The sequence below is a fragment of the Ictidomys tridecemlineatus genome, chromosome 2, assembly GCF_052094955.1.
Source record: "Ictidomys tridecemlineatus isolate mIctTri1 chromosome 2, mIctTri1.hap1, whole genome shotgun sequence".
Classification (NCBI taxonomy): Eukaryota; Metazoa; Chordata; class Mammalia; order Rodentia; family Sciuridae; genus Ictidomys; species Ictidomys tridecemlineatus.
The window spans coordinates 157,021,413-157,043,375 of record NC_135478.1 but is presented as its reverse complement, the minus strand read 5'-3'; the positions used below and the strand labels follow the sequence as shown (position 1 = coordinate 157,043,375).

The 21,963-nt window shown below is 38.1% G+C and overlaps 1 protein-coding gene and 1 long non-coding RNA gene across 2 annotated transcripts in view; one reads left to right on the top strand and one right to left on the bottom strand.

Moving 5' to 3' along the window:
* Window positions 1–401: 401 nt before the first annotated feature.
* LOC144375384 (uncharacterized) lies at window positions 402–5,289 on the bottom strand. Its single transcript, XR_013435122.1, has 2 exons — window positions 4,948–5,289; window positions 402–518 (listed from the first exon to the last, which is right to left on the bottom strand). It is a non-coding gene; the product is annotated as an uncharacterized LOC144375384 (long non-coding RNA).
* A 105-nt stretch (window positions 5,290–5,394) lies between these two features.
* The window catches only part of Tspan13 (tetraspanin 13), a 29,564-nt gene continuing 12,995 nt past the window's right edge, over window positions 5,395–21,963 (top strand). The window contains exon 1 of the mRNA XM_005328778.5: window positions 5,395–5,700. Within this exon, the coding sequence (XP_005328835.1) occupies window positions 5,638–5,700 (63 nt within the window). The 5' untranslated portion in view covers window positions 5,395–5,637. The remainder of the gene's footprint in view (window positions 5,701–21,963) is intronic.

Below are 21,963 nucleotides of genomic sequence, written 5' to 3'. Positions count from 1 at the left end.
CTGAGGCAGGAGGATGGTGAGTTCAAAGCCAGCCTCCACAACAGTGAGGTGCTAAGCAACTCAGTGAGACCCTGTCTCTAAATAAAATACAAAATAGGGCTGGGGTTGTGGCTCAGTGGTTGAGTGCTCCTGAGTTCAATCCCCAGTTACCCAACCCCCTCAAAAAAGAAATTTATTTCTCAAATCTACTGTAGGGAGCATAATTGAAGATGACCCCACTGTGGTACAAAATTCATCACAGAATTTGTGGTGATGTTTCCTGCCAGTAATGGAGAATGGCTGCATGATCAGCAGGCTCAATCCAGAGAGGCGTGCAGGATTTCATGACATTCAACTTTGCCTCAGGGATTCTGCAATGGTGCATCAGTTTCTGTTGTCAATAGCACAATACACAGACTGAGTACATTTTAACAAAAAAGAAGTTTATTTTGGCTCCTGGTTCTGGACGAGCAAGGTGGAGGGGCTGCCTCTGTGATAGTAGGAGCAAATGTGACTCCATTTTGTTTTATGACTTCATCCTGTAAAACAACCATGCCAAGTAGAAGAGTCATGACTGGGGCAAGATGTTCTTTTCCTTTTGATATAGAAACCTTTAAGAACACAAAACTATCTAATAGGGTATTGTTTCTGTAACTAGGGTAACGGGGCTCTGTTTCTGTAACTGGGGTGACTGGGCTAACTGTCATTGGTTAGGTTTCCCTCCGCTTGACTGCACTGTCCCACTTCTGTAACCTGGCTGCTTGCATTGGCTGGACTCCCCCCCCCCCAACATCCCTTTTGCGGTTTTCAGGCTTATAAGGAGCACCCTTGCAATTGTTCGGGGCTGATCAGGGGAACAGCTTTATGTTCTGGTCAGCCGCCACCGGTGTGCTTCAATAAAGGCTTGATTCGATTATACGTGAGTGGTCTGGAAGTCAGCTCATGAAACCCTGGGATGAAGCTTTAACTATAACACATCTAGTCATAGGCTTCTTGTTGGCAGAGTCCTGAGGAAGCACAGGGTATCATATGTCAAGAGACTGGACATGAACATGTGCACCTGTTTCATCATCTCTTCCCCTCTCTCTCTCTCTCTCTTTTTTATTTTTTTGGTGTTACTGGGGACTGGCCTCAGATATTCTTTACCACTGAGCTATACCCCCAGCCTCTTTTATTTTGAGGCAGTCTCACTAAGTTGCCCAGGCTAGCCTCAAACATATCATCCTCCTGCCTCAGCCTCCTAAGTTGCTGGGATTATAGGCATTTATCACCATGTCTGGCTTGGCTTTCTGTCCCTCTTTTTATAAACTCACTAGGATTCAACGGGGGGGGGGGGGCTTTACCTCAATTAAGATTAAATAAGATAAGATTAATCACCTTCTAAAGGTGCCATCACCAAACACCACAGTTAGATTAAGTTTCTACCCTCTTAATACCTCACGGTTGAAATTAAATTTCAACACATGAGGTATTAAGGTGACACTAACCATATCCAACCCAGAGCAGCTTTGGCCAAATCTTAAAACTGCATCACCATCTGAGACTCTTCCTTTTCCCTCTCCCTCTTTTTTTTCACTCCTTCCTCTCTTAATCCCTTTTTTCTTTTCTTTCTTTCCTTTCTTTGCTTCTTCACAGTTACCAAAACTTGCACTGTGGCCATTCAGCCTGCCCAGCCTCCTATAGCTCTCTCCTTGTGTCCCCTTGTAGGTATTTCTCCTAATAAATCTCTTAGACACATTTCACCCCATCTTGGCATCTGGCTCTCAGAAGATCTGGACTCTTGCACAAGGATTTTCTTTTGTCCTGGCTCAGAAACATACTGAAAGAGGAAGAAGGAGGAGGAGGGAAACAAGAGGGGAAGAAGGAGGGGAAGGAAGAAGGGTGTAGGGGAGAAGGACAACGAAAATGAGAAGGAGGAGAGCAGGGGGAGTAGGGAGAGGAGGAGATAATTCAGCAATCTCCTAACTTGTTCAAAATTCTCCTTTTAGTTCTGAATCAAACTTTTTTGATCATCCAAGTCTTTCAGAATTTTCTATTGTGTTTCAGAGAGTGTGTATAAAAGATAAATAGAGACCAAAGTCAACATTTACTCCCCAAAAGTGGTACACCCCTTATTTTGTTAGGCTGCTGGTGTGGGGACCTCAGTCAGCATACACTTAAGTTGAGCTGGGTCAGGATTTGTTATGGGTTTTGTAGGTTGGGTCCATCATTAGGGCCAAATGTTTCTGAAGGTGTGATTAAGACTTGTATAGGAAGAAGGTCTGCACACCAGTCACTTTGAGCTTTATGTCCTGGCTACCAGGATGTATTTCTGGCCTTGGGAGTTCTCTGTGCTTAGTGTCCTGTTGCTTATTTACTGGAGACTCTTCTTTGCTCTCCAGTCATGTCCTTGGCCTTCAGTACCTTGTGAAATCTCTCCCTACCTTGTTGTTCTATATCAGCCATTGAGGGATTCTTGCATAGAGTAGTTTTCCTTTTTTGCTACTATTTCAGTCTTGGATTAGGTAAATACCCGATTGCTTTGTTGGGGTTTTAAATTCTTCCTGCCCTTTCCCCAGATTTTAGCCACCGTTTTCTACTGGGGAAGGCCTGTATTCCTTAAGGTAGTAGGGGAGGGAGAATGTCTCTCAGTACTCCAGCCTGACCCCTGTAACCCCTGTAATCCCTATAATCCCTGTTCCAAGTGAAGGGTCTTGGGGTAGAGCTGGCAAGTAGTTACAGACTCACTCTGTGGCCAGGGCTCCTTGGATTATATTTTGATACATGATTCTACATATTTGAGCATTATAAGGTGGTTATATGTTCTACTAGTTTCTTCTGATCCTTCTCTATGGTATTATCTTCCTTCTTAGATAATCTACAAGGGATGGAAACAATAGTAGGTTTTTTTTCTTCCTGAGAATAGCTCATTACTTCCTGGATTCTAGTTCCTTTAGATGTCTTTAGTTTCACAGTTTTGATTGTTTGTTTGCTTTTTCCTCACATCTGCTTTCTCTATTTTCAAGAAGTCTTGGTTATAAAAACAAACAAACAAAAATCAACAACTTTACACAAAGGATAAATATTTTCACAAAGGAGAAACAGCCTAATTAATTTCTTTTTCATTCATACATTTCTTTTAATATTAAAAAAATGTATCTTTTTCTTTATAGCTCAGGAAGAACTTTTTTTGGTTGATTTTCTTCAAAGGTTTTCTCTCCTCATCCTTTTTGAAAAATTTCATTCCTCAAATGTAACATGAGAAAAGCACATGGGCAAAATTTATTTTGTTTTTACATGTATTTGGTTAGAAATGAAATGCTGAGAGGGAAAAGCTAGATATCAATAAAATAACTATGATTTTTATAGCTTATCTAACTTGCTGTTATTAAAGTGGGAACAAATGTTCTTTTGAAAAAAAAATGCCTACACCCAAAGTGGAAAGAGAAATTCCATCATAGCTTTTATTATTATTATTATTTTGCTATTTGATTAATTCCTCAAAGGCCATAACTCCTTGCAGATGCTTTCTACAATTACAGCTCTTGTCTGGCTTCTGTAACTGCTTCCTTAAATTATCCCTCAGTCTTAGGGGTAATTATAAGTTTCTGTTCTTACTGGCCCTGGGCTACGTCATCATACTTTGTTGGCTTCCTTCAACATGTCCACACTTAGAAAATGGTCCCTTTATTAAACAATTATTTGAATGTACCATCTACTTCCTGGTGGGCTCTGGACCCATAGGTGGTACTTCTCTGAGAAAAAGAAAGTGATTCAACTCACAGGGAGATAGTGAAGGGTACTACAAAGAAGGCAGAGAGGGTTGCCATTGGTATAATGTACATGACACCAAGGAGAGGAAAAGGATGAATAGATTTCCTGCCAACATTTCTTCTTTAGTAAACTTCTGGCTTCTAAAGAGGAAAGCTGAGTAATAATGTACTGTTTAGATTTGCAGATTATTTTACAGATTAATTTTTGGGATATTTCTATGTATACATAAAAGGTCACAAAAAGTAAAGAATCAATGAGACCTTGGTGTGGTGATGATGGGGGGAGGTAAGAGGAGGCTAGAAGAAGACATTATTTTTCATTAACTTGTTTAAATCAATGTTTTCTTTTTCTTTTCTTTTTTTTTTTGGTTTTTAAACCATTGCTTGAATGAGTAACCACCTAGCCACATCTTAGCCCTTTTTATTTTGAGACAGGGTCTCGCTAAATTGCTAAGGCTGGCTTTAAATTTGTCATCTTTCTGCCTCAGCCTCTTGAGTTGCTGGGATTACAGATGTGCACAACCATGCCCACCTGGCATAAATCAACATTTGAACATATTTAGCATTTTCATTCATATAACCCACTCTATATAAAACTGTAGGTTCCATATAAGTGTTATAAATTCAAAAATCTCTTTATAAAAGCCTCTGTTAGGCAAAAGGTACTATAAAATAACTGAACTTTGATTGGTTTAGTTTCATTCCTGGAACACAGTGTTTAAAACTGTCAGATCTGGCTGGTTGTGGTGGCCTGGGCCTGGGAGGCTAAGAGGTTAAGGAAGGAGGAAAGTAAGTTCAAGGCCAGCCTGAGCAACTTAGCAAGACATTGTCTTAAACAAACTAAACCAAACCAAACCAAACAAAAAACAAAAACAGACAACCAATCACCCCCCCCCCCCCAAACTTCAGCAGCTTGATACACTTTTAATATCTCGATTACAGGTGAGAAATTGAGGATTCAAGATGCATCTCTATAAGTAGACATGTAATGAAGTGATAATTAACTGAGGTGAAAACTTACTTAAAGGTTTTCACAGTTCCTGTTCGTGAAAAACAAAAATAAAACTTACTGAAATTCAGGAAATGACCATAAAAATAATCACTCTTGATTTTCTTTTGCATTCATGTATTCATACTTTATTAGTATTTTGCAAATCCCTATAGAGTAAGTCTTTCTGACTTGACACTGCTCATAATTATAGGCCACGTTTCTTACCTATTTTCTGAAAGAAAAGAGATTTCACTTCTTCCTTTTATTCTTTCACTTATTTTGTTCCTCTCATTTGTCCCCTCTTCATCCCTTCTTTTAAATCGTTCACGTTCTTGCGTTCATTCTTTCATTCAAACAAGGCCAGGTGCTTAATTTTAAAATCTCATTCAAAATGGTGCCACGTCATCCGCCGGGTCCAAGAATCGAAAGGCGCTGTCACATTTCTCCCTGCCAGCGTGGATCTCTCGGAGCCCCACCCTAGGCTCCTCACCTGCTCCGGGGGAAATGACATGGAGGCCACAAGCTCTGGCCTCCGACTCCCTCCCCAACGGCCCCCGCCCCTCTCTTCCTAGCCCAGGACCGCCCCTCCCCTCCCGGATCCCGGCTGGCAGAGCGCATTTATTTGCATATTTCTACCTTTGTTCCCAGCCAACAGCCAATCAGAGCGCGGGGCGAGGCGGGGGAGCTGGGCGGGACTCCGGCTCCCGCTGGAGCTGCGGCGGCCGCAGGTTCCACCGCGGGTCTGTGCAGCCGCGGGCGTGCCGGGCACTGCAGCGCCAGTCCCTAGCCCCCAGCCCGCGTTGGCGCTGCCGTGTAGCCTCGGCCAGGCCCTCAAGGCAAGGACAAAGCGGCTTCCCCGGAAGGCCCCGCTAGAGTGGCATTTACCTGAAGCTACCGGCAAACACAGGCTCCAAGATGGTTTGCGGGGGCTTCGCGTGTTCCAAGAACTGCCTGTGCGCCCTCAACCTGCTCTACACCGTAAGTATCCGGAGCCAGCCTGGGTGCTTTGCACCTGCTGGGGCGCCTCTTGTCTTCCCTGTCTGGCCATAGACTCGTTCGCTTCGTCCCAGCCACCCCCACCCCCCTCCAACACACACACACTTCCCGTCTTCCCACGCTCTGCGCGCCCCCGGCCTAACCATCAGTCCCTGATCCGGACCTGGAGCCGGCGTGTGTCGCAGTCTCTTCCTTTGGCTCATTGTGAAGCCGCGGTCTTTCAGGCTAGCTGGCCGCGTTTCTGCCACAGTGCTCCACCCCGCCCCCTCTCCCACTGCCTTGTTTTTCAGGCATTTAACTAGACCTCCCCACTTTCTCATCCCGATTCCTTTTGCCGCTAGCTCCTAGCTTCCGAACCCATATGGAACGGGTTTGGAGACGGGAGAGGTCTGAGGACAGTTTTGCTGAATGGCGTGGTCTGAAACTGACTGGGGGCGTACAGATGGTGTACCTCTAGGTTAGCTCTGCGTGTTCTTGTAATTTGAATTGAGGCCACCGAGTAGGTTCTGAGGATATGCGCAGCTTCCGAAGTTTGGTGCTTACATAAAGGGTTGTCTTTTTGTTAATGTTATTGCCAGTTTTGCTCCTACTTGATGGTTTTTCCATGTGTTCCCCACCCCTCCCCCGCTTATCAATATCCTAACTCCATTTTAAGAGAAGTCCTCCAGTAAATAAGATAGCCTCCACCCAAGTCGTTTCTTCTCTGCCAACCATCCTAGGCCTCTTAGTTTTAACGCTGCAAGCTATCTGTGATTTTTGAGGCGCAATTCTGGACGGACAAGAGGATGACAAGTTGACGTTTATTGCATGCGTATCATATCCTAGGTTTCATACACGATATTTGTTCGACTTCCTGACAACCATTCGAGGTAAGAGGAGTTGTCTAAATTGTATACACAAGGTAACAGACCAAAAAAGGTTTTAATAAGTTTTCATAGCTGGTAAGTGGTGAATCAGAAAAGAGACCTATGCTGTGGAATCCAGATCTTTCTACAGGCTCTCTCTACTGGGTGAAACTTCCTCTTCTGTCATCATCCCTCCATCATAGTCTTGCTCCTTTCTATAAATACACCTGGTGCTTTGCAACACCCACCCTGAAAACAAACCCAGCTCCCCTGCATTAGCAGAGAGCTAGGCATCTGTGCAAGCTTAGGTTACGTCCTTGGAATAGAGAGGCTGTCTTGTGGTCACCAACACAGAGGTTGGGTCATTTTACCATTTTTTCCCCCGTGAACATGATGACAAAGCTTGGAAGGCAGGGCAAAAACAGGCATAGAATTTGCTTTTCTAGCTAGGTAGTAGGAATCTCCTCAACATGGTACTTACTTGACTTGAGGAAAAAAAAAACTAGAACATCTGGTGGTTCAGCTGCTTGTAATTGTGGATACATGTCAAGTTTTTTGTCAAAATCTACCTGTTTCACCTGAGGCATGCCTATTATAATTTGTTAAATGCTGATGAACACTTAAGGTATTTTTTTTTATTAGTATGAATGGTCTGCTTAGAACTTCATATTCTATTTTGTGTTCTTATTTGTTTTTTCCTCCTATTGATGCTTCCCCCTGCTTACCAGACATTTATTCTTACAGTGTCTGCTTGTACACAGTAGAATGTCTACGGAGTCTATGTAATGTTTATGCACACACACACACACACACACACACACATATATAAACATACACATACACATATATATGCATGCAAGTTATTTTTAAATCAAGTTCTATTGCTTTTTTAAGATATATTATTTCTAGTTGTATTTATAGAATATCAGGACAGTAGGGAGATAGAAAGTTTTAAAAAGGAACATATTAATACTAATATCTATTCTAAATATTTTCCTCCAAAGCATATTCTATTTATTTAATAGCTATGTGGTAAAACTTAATTGGACCCTGGTACCAAAAAAAATTAATTGGAAATTCATGGGAATATAAAAATGGTTCGTCCTTTTAAACCTTAGACTTTTTAGATAGACAAAGAGACATTTCTTAAAATGAATTAGTGGCCACTTCTTATGCTTTTGGGAATAGGCTAAAATAACTTTGGCAGTTTAAATTGGAGATGAATGACAGGCAGAATTAAACTAGGTCTTAAATAGATGTGGGAAATATTCTATGGCTATTATTTAGATTCTGTATCTGCTCCGGTCTCTCTCTCAACATTTTAACATGAAAAAAATGTGAGGTGGGTGGATGTAGGGTTGAACTTGGGGACTTGGAAGGCATTTATTTATAAAACATGAATAAAAGAATCTTTTGTAGGTTCTAATCCTACCTTGGTCTCTGCCTCTAAAATATATTCAAAGCTGCAGGATTAGGTTTGAGGTCATTTCTAAAAGAATTAGTAAAACCGGGATTGCTTATGGGAATGGCAGGTGTAAAGACCATGACCTATCTAGGGCATCATTCTTTGTGTGGAAGCGCTTTTCTGAGGAACTAAGGACTCTACAACTGGACTCTGGATTCTCAGGTAGGCTTCTGATGGAACTGAGATTAGTGCTAGATTCATGATTAGCCCAGAAACATGTCACTAGAACATGGTGGAAGGAACATCCCCAAACTTGTCTTGGGTACTTGATGACTATGAGAAAGTTTAATGGGTGATTTTTTTTTATTGTTTTTTTTTTCTGTCTTAGTTATTATTATTAAAGGAGATCCCTAGTAGTGAACAACCATAAGTTATCGTGGTATATGTAAATAATTTATAAGTATAGAACAAAAAGTGAAAGTTACAGTCTCTTAATCCATCTTCATGGTGTTGTCAGGGAAAGTGACTTGCTTCAAAACTTCCAATATTTAAAGATGATTAAAGTTTCTTCATTCAGCAAATATTGTTTGAGTGCCTACTGTATGACAGGCTTTATTTCCTGACTGGAAACACAGCAGCAAATCAAACAGGGCTTTAAAATCAATATGTTTTTATGATGCCTCTTTTTTGAGGGATGGTTTACTAGGGATCTAACTCAGAGGTGCTTTACCACTGAGCTACATCCTCAGCTCATTTTTTATTTTTTATTGTGAGACAGGGTCTCACTAAGTTGCTGAAGCTGGCCTTGAACTTATGATTCTCCTGTCTTAGCCTCCTGAGCCATGGGGTTTACAGGTGTGTGCCACTGAGGTTGGCCAAACCTCTTGTGCATATGAGGTCAAGAACTATATTTAGTCTATAAACATTTGCCTACTGTGTGTACTGTACTAAAAATTGTGGGAAATAAATACATACAAACATGAATGCTTGTTTGGAAAAGACAACATCTAGTTGAAGAAATAGTGTGTAAGGGTTTAGGTGCCATGAAATTTAGGAATGGGGAAGGTCTTTGTGGGAGGGGAATAAAGGTGTGATTGAATTGGGAAAATATAGAATTTAGTGTGTAATTTCTTTGAAATTATTTAGGATATAAATAAAACATGTTTGGGAAAATGATTTATTTTAATAGTATGTTTTTATATGAATATTTTAGATTGGAAATATTTTGACAAATAGTAGAAAAGAACTTTAAAAAATGTACATAGTGACTTATTGGGAAAATATGAAATGTATTAAAATATGTAACATTTTAAGGTTTTTTTTTTTTTTTGGTTGTTGTTTTTTTGTTATTTTCTCCTGGTGTTGGATGGAGATCAAACCCAGGGCCTTGCATATGCTAGGGAAGTGCTTTACCATTGAACTACATCCACTGCCCTATATTTTGAAGTTTTATAGTACAACTTCTTGTACTTCTTAACCTGAGAATAAAGATCTATTTTTTTTTAAATGAAAGAAAGAAAAGTAGTTGGGTAGCTGACTTTGTTAAATGGAACCAAATTGAAAGTATGACCAAAAATGTGTTTACTGTGTTGGGACCTTTAAGAGTTGAACTGATGGATGGTTCATATATATGTATACACACACACACACACACACACACACACACACACACACACATATCTACACACACACATACACATTTGTAAGAAATATATATGTAAAATGTATGTGAAAAAAATATAAATACTAATGGGTTAATATATATGGGTTTTAATTAAGACTGTAAGGAATAAGCCAGTTGCAGAGGCACATATTTGTAATCCTAGTGGCTCAGGGAAGCTGAGTCAGGAGAATGGCAAATTCAAGGCCCAGCCTAGGCATCTTAGCAAGACCTTGTCTCAAAATAAAAACAACTAAAAAGACTGAGGATGTAGTTCAGTAATAAAGTGCCTGTAGGTTTAGTCCTCAGTTCTGCCTCCCCAAAAGAAGATCCTAAAAAACAAATAATTCATGATCTTCAAATCACAAAGGAAATTTCAGAAGTTTATTTTTGTGTGTTCATTCTTCTAAAATCACTTCAAGTTTGTCTCTTTCTCCCCCAAAATCTTTGATTATTTTGAAAAAAATTCTCATGTAACATCAAAAATTATACTAATTTAAGGCTAGGCGCAGTGGCACAAGCCTGTAATCCCAGTGGCTTCGGAGGCTGAGGCAGGAGGATCCTGAGTTCAAAGCCAGCCTTAGCAAAAGCGAGGCACTGAGCAACTCAGTGAGACTCTGTCTCTAAATAAAATACAAAATAACTCTGAATATGTGGCTCCGTGGTTGGGTGACCCTGATTTCAATCCCTGGTACTTCCACCCCCCCCCCAATTTTATCAATTCTGAGACACGTTGATTTACATTTTAACATTTCTGAAATTGAGATGCATTTTATAATAGATACAGTGTGCCATGTTTTCCAGATTAAAAAAAAAAGACTAATTTATGGAGAGAGAAATCATCAGATTTATGAAGAAAATTCAACTTTTCTAGTTCTCTCCCTTAGACAAACAACTAATTTTATTTCATCTTCAGTTTCTTCATTTATAAATTAGTAATATTTTCTATTCTCCCCTCTTGCAGTTGCAGTCAAAGTAAGATGTATATAAATGCTTTGGATATATTACAGAAATAAAATGAGTTGTTGCAGGTTCTGGTGGAAAAAGGTGAATTATTTTACATTTCTTAATTATAAATCAGCATGCTACAATAAAAAGATTTTCAAACTATTGGGTTTTTTTTTTTTTTGGTACTGGGGATTGAACTCAGGGGTACTGAACCACTGAGCCACATCCCCAGCCCTCTCACTGAGTTGCTGAGCACCTCATTTTTGCTGAGGCTAGCTTTGAGCTCATGATCCTCCTCCCTCAGCCTCCTGAGCCACTGGGGTTACAGGCATATGCCCCCAAGATCTAAATTTTTTCTTTTTTCTTTTTTTTAATGGTGCTGGGGATTGTGTATGCAAAGCAAGTATTCTACCAACTGAGCTATATCTCCAGCCCTCTGGGGTTTTAAACACATTCAGGCTTCAGTTAAGTCAATAGACTCTAGAAAGGAAAAAAGTTCATATCCTCAAAATAAAATAACTCTTTTAGTTCTAAGAAAAAAATTATTAAGGTGTGGTAAGTATAAATTTGGAATTACAAGGTTTACATTTTAGACTTAGTTTTGTGCATTTTTTTTTTCTGAGTCCTAATGTGATCACTAGAATGCTGGAGATTTGTAATTTTTGTTCAGTCATAACGTAAATGAAAAAATACTAGTACTTCAGCCAAAAGAAAAAAATGTACTTACTGCAGTTGCTCTCAAATTATTGCATTTGACATTTTAAAAAATTCTGGCCATTTAAAAAATTATTCTAGTTTAATATTTTAATGTAATTAGATTTGTAGCATTATCTCTGTCATTCAAACTACTGGATGAATGAATTTAATTGGTTCTGAATATTTACTTGCATTTTAAGTAAAAATGATTCACTACTTACAGAAGGTGGAATTTTCAGAGGATATCATTATGTTGATATTTATAATCTGGTTTTGTGCCAAATATGTTCCTAAAATTTTCCACCTTATGATTTAAAAAATACAGTAACAAAAATGTCCTATTCATGCCATTTTTCATTTGAAATGAGCTTACTAACATTCACAAATTTTAACTACAAAATTATTAAAGACATTTCCAAAGAAAGAAATAATTAATTTTTGGGAAAATTCAGCCCATTGTTGAAAAATGAGGTTTGAACATCTTATTGTCCTAATGTAAGTCACCGCGACCTGATAGTGGGTGTCATCATTTCAAACACATTGGAGTTTTTGGTGAAGGGAGGTTGGGTCTGATCCATATTCCTTCTTATATTGAGCTGAATTCACATACAAACCATTTTTCCACACTGTAAAAGAAATAATCCAAATCCACTTTTAAAAACATATGAAAACCAGAGGAGAACAAATTCTTTAGCATGCCATTTGAGACTTTTCACCACCCTCTGACCTGTGTACATTGCTTTATGCTTAGATTGGCAATACAATTGTGCCCTTTCCTACCTTTTTTTGCTAATACTAGGCCCTTCTCTGTCTTTGGAAAGTTATTCAATAAAGCCTGCTCTATCAGGAAGGAATCTTTATTTTATCTTATTTTTTTGGTATCAGGGATTTGACCCAGGGGTATTTTATGACTGAGCCACATCCCCAACTCTTTATTTGTTTTACTTTTGAGAGAGGATCTTGCTGAATTGCTTAGGATCTTGCTAAGTTGCTGGGGCTGCCTTTGAACTTGTGATCCTCCTGCTTCAGTGTTCAGAATCTCTGGGATTATATGTACCACTACACCTTGCAGAAATATTTATTTTTGCATTGTTAAGTCTGTAGTTATTTTTTAAAATATTTTTTTATAACACAGAATTGTTTTCTAAATACTTTGCAAGTCAAATTTACAGAATTGGTTGCTCTTTCTCACATCAGGAAAACTTCTGGAAAACTATATCTTATTCTTTTTAGCCCACTGTGATCAAAGTTAAATCCAGGGCTGGGAATGTAGCTCTGTGGTAGAGTTCTTGCCTATCATGTGCCAGATTTGAGGTTCATCTCTTGCACTGGGAGTGGGGTGGGGTGGGGGAGTGGTGTTAAATCCAGAAGCATAGTCAATCATTTATTTATTTATTTTGTGCTTCTGGGTTAGCAAACCAGGGGTCTCCTATATGCTAGGCAGACACTCTATGCTGAGCTACACCCCTACTTTTTATTTTGAAGTAGTAGCTCACTAAATTGCCCAGGCTGGCTTTGAACTTGAGATCCTCTTGCCTCACCTCCTGAGTTGCTGGAATTATAGGCATCTGCCACTGTGCCTGACTATGATTTTTAGGTAAAAGATTGTTTGCTCTTTTATTGAGAATTGTATTCGAAAGCCTGGGCTGAAGCAGTACAACTAATTAGAAGGATATTGATATAATTTACGATCATCATCTCATCCTGAGATGATGGAGACTTGGACCAGTATGGTAGCAATGAAAGTGAAAGAAATAGATTCTGTATCTTTCTTTAGGGTGAGGTCAACAATATTTCCTGATGGATTGGAAATGGAGTGTGAGAGAAAGGGATGAGTCACAGATTGCACGTGATTATGACCTAAGCAACTGGCAGGATGGATACACCATAAACTGGGACAGGGAAGGCTATCAGTGAAGTAGGATTTGGGATGAAAATCAGGGGTTTAATATTAGATTTTTTGCCAATAGGTACCCAAGTGGAGAGGTCAGGCGGCACAGACTAAGAATGTTGGTGTTCAGGTGAGAGGGCTGTCAGGAGATTTAAATTCAGAGAGCTGTCAGCATAGAGAATGTTATTTACAGAGTTCAGATTGGATTAAACTAACAGGTTAGTGAGGTTATATAGAAAAGGGCAGTCATGGATTGAAGCAGTGACATTCATCCATTAAGTGGCCTAGGAGACAAAGCAGATTTTGCAAAGGAGTGGAGAAAGGAATAGTTGGTCAGGTAGGAGAAAAACCTGGTAGGGTTTGGCATCCTGGACGCCAAATGCAAACTGAGTTAAGAAGGTGGGATTGAACATGTGTGTCAAGGGCTGCTGCTGAGATGAGAACCAAGACTTAATTCTTGAATTTATCAATGAAGTCATTGGAAAGAGTAGGCACCCTTTTTATTTTTCTTGAGATACCTATAAGCCTGTCAACAATAAGGATTGTGTCCCAATCATTTTTGCTTTCCTTTGTGCACAGCACAGCCATGGCATATGGTTGGCATTTAGTTAATTGAATGCAGGGATCAGTGCAGAGTTGTCCTGCCCTTAACTTCACTTCTTGTCATTTAGAACTAACTGCTCCAAAGAAGGAAGGGTAGGGTAGGATAGGAACTTTCTTGTCAGCTGTGAGTATCATTGCAAACTAGTTAACCTTGGAGAATGACAAGTCAGGATCCCTCACTTTCAGTTCCCTTTATGTACTTTCTTTTCAAGAGTTACTAGATGCTCTGTATTTTCTGGCTAGTAAAAATAAAAGCAATGGCACTATGGAGAACCATAAGGAAGAAAAATATGTGCAAGAACACTTTGGGGTTTTTCTATGACTTAAAGAATGAAAGCAATGGAAGAACTGAGGTTTTGGCTTTCACACTGTCTATTTAGCAATATCTGGATTATTTATAGAGTTTTCACATTTCCATCCAGATGTTTGGCATCATAGAAACACATGCTTGATCTCTAAAATTGCTTTTTTATTTTTCCACATTTAATAGTTTAGGAACGAGTTTAGTTTTCAAACGTGTTTACTCATAAATGGTGAAGCATCTGGAGGAAGGTGGTCTGGGACTCTTCTTCCCATGTCAGTGGATGCTGCATTACATTTCGGTGGTATAGTTCTTCTGTATCTTAATAATGACCTAAATTTTCTTGCTTTATACTACCAATGTAACTTCTCTCTTGCTTTATTGCTAGCAAAACATTTTTGAATAATTACAACATCTAATCCAGTGTTTTGAAATATTTTTTTTTTTTAGCAATTTACTTATTCTAGTAGAACTTTTGTGCTCAGAAAAATGTTAACTGTTTAAGAAATATTCAAATCTGATTTTTCATCTTATTTTTGAAATGTGCATATTTGATCAAAGAATGAAAATCACTTTTATAGGTTATGTATTATGAAGAATAATCTGGGACATTATCAGACTGAATTTCTTCCCCCCAAGTATTATATAGGCTGATGAATAAACATTTGCCCATCCTGAAAGTATAATGAGCCATATCTAGAGCTCTTTCATTCAGTAGTGTATCTTGAGTACCTCTTCAGTACTAGGTGCATAGCCAGGTGCTAGGAATATAAGATCAATATGTGCCTTGATTGAATGGCACTTAACAGGTAGAGGGCCCCTTAAAGGAATTCAACGAATGGGGGTGGGGATTAGTGACTAATGAATTACCTCTAGGAGTAATCCAGGCCTTTCACATGCTGGAATTTAAGAGCCTAGGTAGACTTTATCCTAAAACAAGAAACAAAGGGTAGCCAGCCCAGGAATGACCTAGTTGGATTGGCTTTAAACAAAGACCACCATATTAGTGTTTTAGTTTGTTTGCTATTGCTAAAACAGAACACCACAGACTGGATAATTTATAAAGAAAAGAAATTTATTCCTCACAGTTCTGAAGGTGGGAAAGCTCAGGATTGAGGGGCTGCATCTTGTGAGGGTCTTCTTGCTGCATCATCATATGGAGGAAGGCATCACATGGCAAGAGAGTGGATATATACAAACTCAGGTCCGTTCCACTTCTTAAAAAATTTCTTTCTTTTTTTGTAGTACTGGGGATTGAACTCAGGGGTGCTCTACCACTGAGTTATATCCCTAGTCTTTTTAAAATTTTAGGACAGGGTCTTACTAAACCTTGCTGAGGTTTACCTTGAACTTGAGCTCTTCCTGCTTCAGCATCCCAAACCCTGACACTGGCCCTTAGAAAGCTTCTAATCCCCTCCTCAAGGCCCCACCCTCAAGAATTCATCTAACCCCAATAACCTCCCCAAAGCTCCATTTACAGATATCATCAAAACATGGATTTGAGGGTTCTGTTTCTAATCAAGTTTTTGGACGACACATTCAAGACAGCAATAGGAACATTTCAGTTGCAAGAAATAGCTGCCCAGCTATACCACTGCTTAAAATGGTCAAGTTCATTCATTGTTTCCATTGAGAAATAGGTGGGGAGGTGGGCAACCCCCAGGCAAGGTACACAACCCAAGCATGCTGTCGTGTACCTAGTCTCCATCTGTTTTTCTGTCCAGTCCTACTTGGCATGTGGCTTTCTTCTTAGGCACCAGAATTTGTTCATGACAGAAGAAAGATGATGCTCTAAAATGCTTTTCCTTCTGAGGTTTTGTCTTTTGCTGGGGAGCGGGGCAGATTTATTGAGGTGTTACTGACCATGCAGACTTACAGTGTAGCCTTTGATAAGTTTTGGTATATGTGTACATCTGTGACCCCATCACCACATTCAAGACCTTAAACATATCCATTACCCACAGAAGTCTCCCCATCTCTAATTCCTCTCTTCTCTCAACCTCAATTCCAAATCTGTAGATAACCACTGACCTACTCAGCAGTAAAATTTAGGATGGAGGTAAAGTTAGTAAGCCGAGGGAGTGTGTTTGGAGAAAAAATATGGCCTAGGATGTTACTGTGGCTCATTAACACCTTTTTTTTTTTTTTTTTGATTTTGGATCAAGAAGCTTTAGAGAGCTCTTCTATAAACATTTTTAAAAAGGTTTTTAAATGAACACGTAGCAATTGTAGGTATTTAATGTGCTACAGTGTGACATTTCAGTTCATTTATATACAATGTGTGATGTTCAGATCAGAGAAATTGACATCATCACCTCAGATGTAGATCATTCAGGATCCTCAATTAGCTATCATGGAATGTTCAATTAATTGTTGTCAACCCTAGGTAATGTACTGTGCTGTAAAGCATTAGAAGTTATTTGTCCTATCCAACTATACCCCTGACCCATTAGTCGTCTCTATATTTCTCTCCCCTTCCTCACCCCATCTCTTCCCAGGCTCTGGTAATCACTCTTTTCTAGTTCAGCAAAAAAGTCAAAGCACTAGGATAAGAAATATATGTACTAAGTTGCAAAAGTGATGTATGTCCACTACAAAGGTTCTTCTTCTTCTGGGCAGCAATTGTTTGGTTCTCTTTAATTCTAGAATATTCTAGAAATTTCTTCTTTATTTGAAAGACAGTGTCATGGTTTAACATTTTAACACTTAATGCTAGATAATAAAGAACCTTGTGTATCTATTTTTCTTTTTCTTTTCTTTTTTTTTCAAGTATCAGTCCAAAAGGAGCATGAACACATAGTTGATTAGTTTTAAACATTTCTTGTTTACTACAGTGACCTCAGAGATAAAGTCTCTCCATTCTAAGGAGAATGTCTTCCTCCTCCAGTCTAGGTAACCCAGTGTGTACTCTTGTGTTTGTGTGTGAATGTAGGTGTATGTGGCAGAATTTTTTATTTAGATAAAAGAATAATAAAACACAAAAAGGGCACGATAGCATTTGGTAGTTAACTAATGGAAAGGTAATATGATTAGAGGGATTTATTGTTCTTTTACACATTACTGTGAAGTCAAATCTCATAGGAGGTAAATTAAAAAGATGCTATTCAAACATATTGATCTGGGTTACAGAGCAAGAACTGCAATTTCTTATACATTGTAATGGCATTTTTGATATTGTGTTAACTATTCCTTAAGTACATTGCTAGGCACTATGATATAGTCTTATGTGGAGGGAAAAATGCACCAAACAGGAAGTTTGCTACAACTCTACCACTGCATCATTTGGATGTCGCCTTGCTACTGTGATGCCTTCACCTCTAAAATGAAGGGTTACATTAAGATGACTGACCAAGTACCTTTGTGTCCTGGGGTTCTGTGTTTTTGTGCTGTCTTACAGGTACTGGCTGAGGATCTCTATATCTCTTGCATGGGATTCTATTTATTTACCTTCAGAATCTACTCTTGCATGTGCTGGTAGTTTTGCCACTGCTGTATACATCTTTGGGATTTGCTTGGTGAAGCTGTAACAGTTTTACACACTTTTATAATCTTGCTGTGGTGTGCCTTTTCCATTACAGCTTTTTTTTTTTTTTTTTAACTCTCTCTTAAAGCTCTTTTTATATGGTCAACTTTTCTTTGTTTTAAAGAGAAAACAGGAAAGGTCGGTGCTTCCTGCTCATAAAAACATCACTATCAAGGAGTTAACAGATCCATAATCTGTTTTTATCAGCATTCTGTCTCCCAAAGGAAGGAAACTATTTGTCATGGGTCTAAATTTACTTTCTATTACAATTGGTTTCATAAGGAAACTGTTATTATAATTGAACAAAGGATTCTTTGCAGTTCCTTTGTCTACCAAGTTGCAGTGACAAGCTTAGACTTTTTAATTATGCAGTTAGGATTAATTTTATTTGAATCAATAATTTTTAGATCACTAGTTTGTAAGAATTCTTTTAACCTCCTCTTCAAAATTGCAAACCAATGATAACATGTAATTACCACTGCTCAGAAATAAATTGTTTCATTATTATCTTTAAAGGGATCTCCTTTAGTAAAAGTTAACAAAATACCAGTAATCAAATCTTAGGGGCATATTTAAAGTTTTTATATGCTATTTTTAACTTAAAAAGTTAAACAAGTTATGAACATTTGGGAGATTTTGTTGTGTCATAGAAATATCACTCTTACACATAAATACATTGTTTTCAATTTTTTTAATGAAAAATATTTGGGGAGTCTAATGATAAAATGGATCATCTCAAATAAGTTCATGTTGATACAATTTCACTGTTATAGTGATGGAAAATTTGTTTTTGGATTAAACAGTTGACTCTGTTCTATACTACCTTTGATGGCTCTTATAAATGACTTGTGTGTTCATACTTGAGACCAAGTGTGATGGACTTTTTGTCACACATGTGTGGAGACTCAAGAAATTATTTCCTGCTGCTTTCAGGTCTGTATGTACCACCGTCATTTGAAAGCTTGTTTTTTTTTTTTTTCTAAGTGGGAGCAAATTAGAGGAGGGAGTGTGGGCCACACTTGATGATTCAGATTGGAATTGACACAAAATATTTGAAAGAAAAGCAACACTATCTTCATTCAAATTACTGGGTATGGGAAATGGGAGGAACGAAGGCTAGATGAGGAAAAAATGGACTGATTTGTAGAGTAAAGCCAAAAAAGCAGAATTTAGACTTGGTGTTCTTGTAAGAAGCAGTTTTAATTTTTTTTTTCTAGTTTAATTAGAAAGTAATTGATATGCACAGAAAATAACATGCTAGAGTCCTGTGAACCCACCAGAGAGACTTCGCAGATGCTGGTACTCTGCCAGGCCCCTGTTTTGAAAGGTGAAGGATTGCAGTGGTGCGATAGGCCCCCTCTCCAGCCCCTGCCTGTTTCCCCCTCTTCAGGACTTCATTGTCCTGAAGTCAATATCTGTAGGTTTATGACATCTGTGACAACTTCACATATTGAACTCCATAGAGAATACTGAGTGTTTTTTGTGTTTGAAATATATACAAATGGTATGTTTCATCTGTATTTGTACAGCTTATCTGGTTTATGTTTTTGAAGATTATTATTTCATAGGAATAGATTAAAAAGTCATTTGGGGTTCTGTTGTGTGATGATACCAGAGTCTATGAATCCTCATCACGAGTTTGAGGTTGTTTTCAGCTTTTCCCTGTTACAAACAAGGCTGCGGCAGAATCCTGGTGTATAGCTAGTTGGTGAAATGCATGGTTCTCTTGGGGATTAACCTAGAAACAGAATTGCAGTGTTAATATGGGATACACATCTTTAGCTTTCCTGCCAAATTTTTCTATAAAGTAGCAACAGCAGTTCATACTTCTGTTTGTAAGGTTTCTGGATCCCCATGGCTTTGGGGTCCTTGGACCTAATTTTTGACAATCTGGTGCATGTGAGTTCATGCACATGGATGTATTTTTTTATTTTCTGATTTTTAGTGAATAATAACATCTTCCATGTGTAGTCCTTTTGGATTCTTCTTCAGTGGATGACCTCTTATTACCTTTGACAACTCTTCAGGGTACTTTTTCACATTTTAAATTGATTTGTAAGGGTTGGAGATGTTTAGTCCTAGGCTTATCCTATATTTGCTGTATCTTTCATTTTATAAAATTTTAAAAAATTAACATGTGTCACGGTATACAGTGGGTAATAGTACAGAATCAGCAGCCAGAAAGCCTATGTTTATATTCTACTTCTACTCCTTACTTGCTGTGTAACCTTGGGCAAGTTACTTAATATCTCTGTGAACAATTTGTTTTCATCCGGGAAATGAAAGCTATAGTACAACTTACTTCCTAGGGTTGTTATAAAGATTAAATTGGTTAATAAATGTAAAACATTTAGAATACTTTTTTCATACATCAAATTTCATATTAGTGTGTGCCTTTTTGAGTCTTGTTTAAAAATATTTCTTTAACTACAGGTTATTACAATATTCTCTGCACTTTTTTTTTCTTTTAACTTTCAAGTTGTGCTTTTTTTATTTAGGGTTAAGTTGATTGGAGGAGGTAGGGACTAATCCTATCCTCTTTCACAATGGAAAGTAATTGTCACAGAGCTGCTAATTGAAGCCATCTCCCTACTGATTTAGAATTCCAGCTCTCTCAAACACCACGCTGTTGACTTATTTAGATCTGCCTGTCCTGGTTTTAATTACTGAACCATTAAAGTAAGTTTTGACTTTTGTTAGGATGGTTTTTAACTTCTTCACTTTTGATTTTTTTTTGAACCAGGGATTGAACCCAGAGGTGTTTATCCACTGACTCACATCTCCAACTCTTTTTAGTTTTTATTTTGAGACAGAGTCTCATTAAGATACTCAGGGCCTTGCTAAATTGCTGATCCTGTCCTCGAACTTGTGATTCCCCTGCCTCAGCCTGTGGAGTCACTGGGATTATAGGTGTGCCACCGTGCCCAGCGCTTCTTTGGCTCTTTTAATTTCATGTATGTACGTATTTTTACTAATGTTTAAAGAATTAAGTATTCCCAAAAGATGCAGAATCAAGCATAAAGTTTCCAGAATAGGATGAAAAGTTAAAGGCAGAGTTCAGGACAGTTGTATTTAATGACTTAGCAAGGTGTGATTTGCCCCCAGGAACATTTCTTCTACGTGGAGCTGGTGACAGTACAGGGTTGAAAAAAAGTATAGTAAATTCGGGCATTTATCCTTAATGTTCAGAATGTTCCCAGCTCATTTGTGCCATTCTTTCCACCACATGAATTAAAACCCTACTATTTTGCCTAGAATTACTTTGAATTTGTGGGTTAGAAGGGGATGAGTTAGTGCCCTATTGTGAGTGTCCCTTCCTGTATGCACATGATATAGCTCTTAATTTAGATCTTTATCATGTTCTTCAATTCATTTCACAATTTGCTCCAGAAGGTCTTATGCTGCTTTTGTTAAATTTATTTGTATGTACCTTGTACCCTGGGGGCCTATTACAAGTTGAATCCTAAGAAAAATATTTTAAAAATATTTTTGTTGAATCAGCATGCTATTGACTTTTGCATATTGATCCTATTATAGCAATTTTGCTGGTTCTTATCAATTTTAGTAATTGGCAAATGTTTAGGATTTTCTGTTTACATATTTGTGCTAATTTGTGAATAATGTCAGCAGTGTGTCTGGTGCCCCACACATTTTTTTTTCCTGTTCACTCTTTCTCAGTTGTCTGAGACCTTGCTACAGTGCTGTGTAGAAGAGGTGAATTTATTCTTGAGTTTTGAAGGAAGTATTTATGTTTTGTCACTGAGTGATTTTTGCTCTGAAATTTTGATAGCTATTTGTTACGGAAATTTTAAGGTATTTACTCTTATTCTTTTTCTTAAAAATAATTTTGCTTAAGGTCCATTGTTCTTTTTTTTCTTTTTAAGTTATGTTTTTATCTTTTCTACTATGTTTCTTCTTTGTGCTTTATTTTATTTTATTTTTTTGGTGGTTCTAGAATTGAACCCAGAGTCTTGTGCATGCAAGGCAAGCACTCTAACAACTGAGCTATATCCCCAGCCCTGGCTCTTTTTTGAGTGCATTTTAAAAATATAGTTTTGTTTTTTTCAAATTGTATTGTTGCTCCTCCTTCTCCTCCTTCTTAAATCTATTTAGTTAGCTTAAGTATATTAGCTTAAGTATATATAGTGTCATTTATTTCTTTTCACTTAAAGTTCTTGGAAACTCTAATTGTTCTGTGTATATTGCATCTCTTATAGTTATTTATTTTTTTCTCCTGGGTTTTGTAGTTTTTGCTAAGGTTAGCAGTGGTCACACATAGGTGTATATAATTACTTTTTTAACAAAATTTTGGGGAATGGTGTTGGAGTTGGCATTTGATAATGTTCCTCCTGAGGCATTTTGGAATTGCTTCT